The sequence below is a fragment of the Trichinella spiralis genome (genome assembly GCF_000181795.1).
Source record: "Trichinella spiralis strain ISS 195 chromosome Unknown Scfld1560, whole genome shotgun sequence".
Classification (NCBI taxonomy): Eukaryota; Metazoa; Nematoda; class Enoplea; order Trichinellida; family Trichinellidae; genus Trichinella; species Trichinella spiralis.
In genome coordinates this window covers 6,963-8,141 of record NW_003528499.1, presented here as the reverse complement: position 1 = coordinate 8,141, position 1,179 = coordinate 6,963, and the positions used below count along the sequence as shown (strand labels likewise).

At 33.8% G+C, this 1,179-nt stretch overlaps 1 protein-coding gene across 1 annotated transcript; it reads right to left on the bottom strand.

The window, feature by feature from the left end:
- Positions 1–255: 255 nt before the first annotated feature.
- Tsp_12747 (hypothetical protein) lies at positions 256–1,113 on the bottom strand (the record flags this gene model as incomplete). Its single annotated transcript, XM_003368947.1, has 2 exons — positions 256–445; positions 980–1,113. Coding segments are annotated over 2 exons (324 nt in total), but the record flags the coding sequence as incomplete, so codon positions are not given.
- Between the last annotated feature and the right edge of the window lie 66 nt (positions 1,114–1,179).

Below are 1,179 nucleotides of genomic sequence, written 5' to 3'. Positions count from 1 at the left end.
CGTCGAAATATTTAGAAGCATGCCTGTCGTCATTGCCATGATTTTCAGTCTGCAAAGTGATTGGAATTACATTCTTTTCGACCATACATTTTTCAAAGAAGTCATACCGACGTGTATGTATGAACGCGCTATTTTTTCGGCGGTACGTCCAAATCAAGAATATTCATGTTCGATGGATTGGTGACGCAAGATTTGGTACAAAAATTGGCAACCAAGCTGGCGCATAAGTGGAAAGAAATTCTTCCACACTTAAAATTATCCGCCGATGTACAACTGGCATGCAAAAACTGTAGCGTGCCAGCCGATTCGTTCAAGACGATGATGACCGCATGGATACGTAATGGAAAAGACGCGACAATTCGAAATTTGAGAAGCGCTCTGTTGCAGGCTGAAGTTTATGACGAATCCATAGCAAAAGTGCTTCTTTTCAGGACAAATCCACGTCCTTAACAAAATAACAGTTATGTTTATTTATTTATTGTCTGTTGAACCATCAATAAATTCATGCTTTTGCTTATGATTTACTATTCTTGATCATCATTTGGTACCGCTATAAAAAGAAATATGTGTACATTTTATATGTTAAAATAAAATATGAAAATAAATGTGTACCTTGTAGCAACCACTTTCGACTTCTTATACTCGGCATTTACTTCCTTTACCGTAATTCATACCTGATTATCAATATAATCACTGAACATACAGTCAGCATAAATTGTATTTAAAAAATTTTGCTTTTAAAAGTGATTAAATTTACATGAAACATAAATTCATACTACATTTCATAATTCCAAAAATTTATACAATTAATAATAATTTTTAAAAATTGGGCAAACCAATCAACGAACAAAAATCGCTGTTGAAGAATTTTGTTTGAAAATTAAATTCATCGAAGTGAAAAGTTTAACATGTCAATCTAAAACACAATAATTATGATGAAATGTCATTCTGAATTGTTTTCATTATCCAGTCATAGAACATCTTCACATTCAAATAGATGCTGTGCAGTTCATATTGCCTCTCATTGACGGCTGGAAATAATTTCGTTGTAGCAACGCCGTACAAATACCAAGCGTTGTTTTGGTGAACAATAAGTGGACCACCAACGTCAGTCTGAAAAAAGTGAATAAACAAATTAGCATTTGAAATCGATCAAGGCAATTCACCGACCGCTGAAAT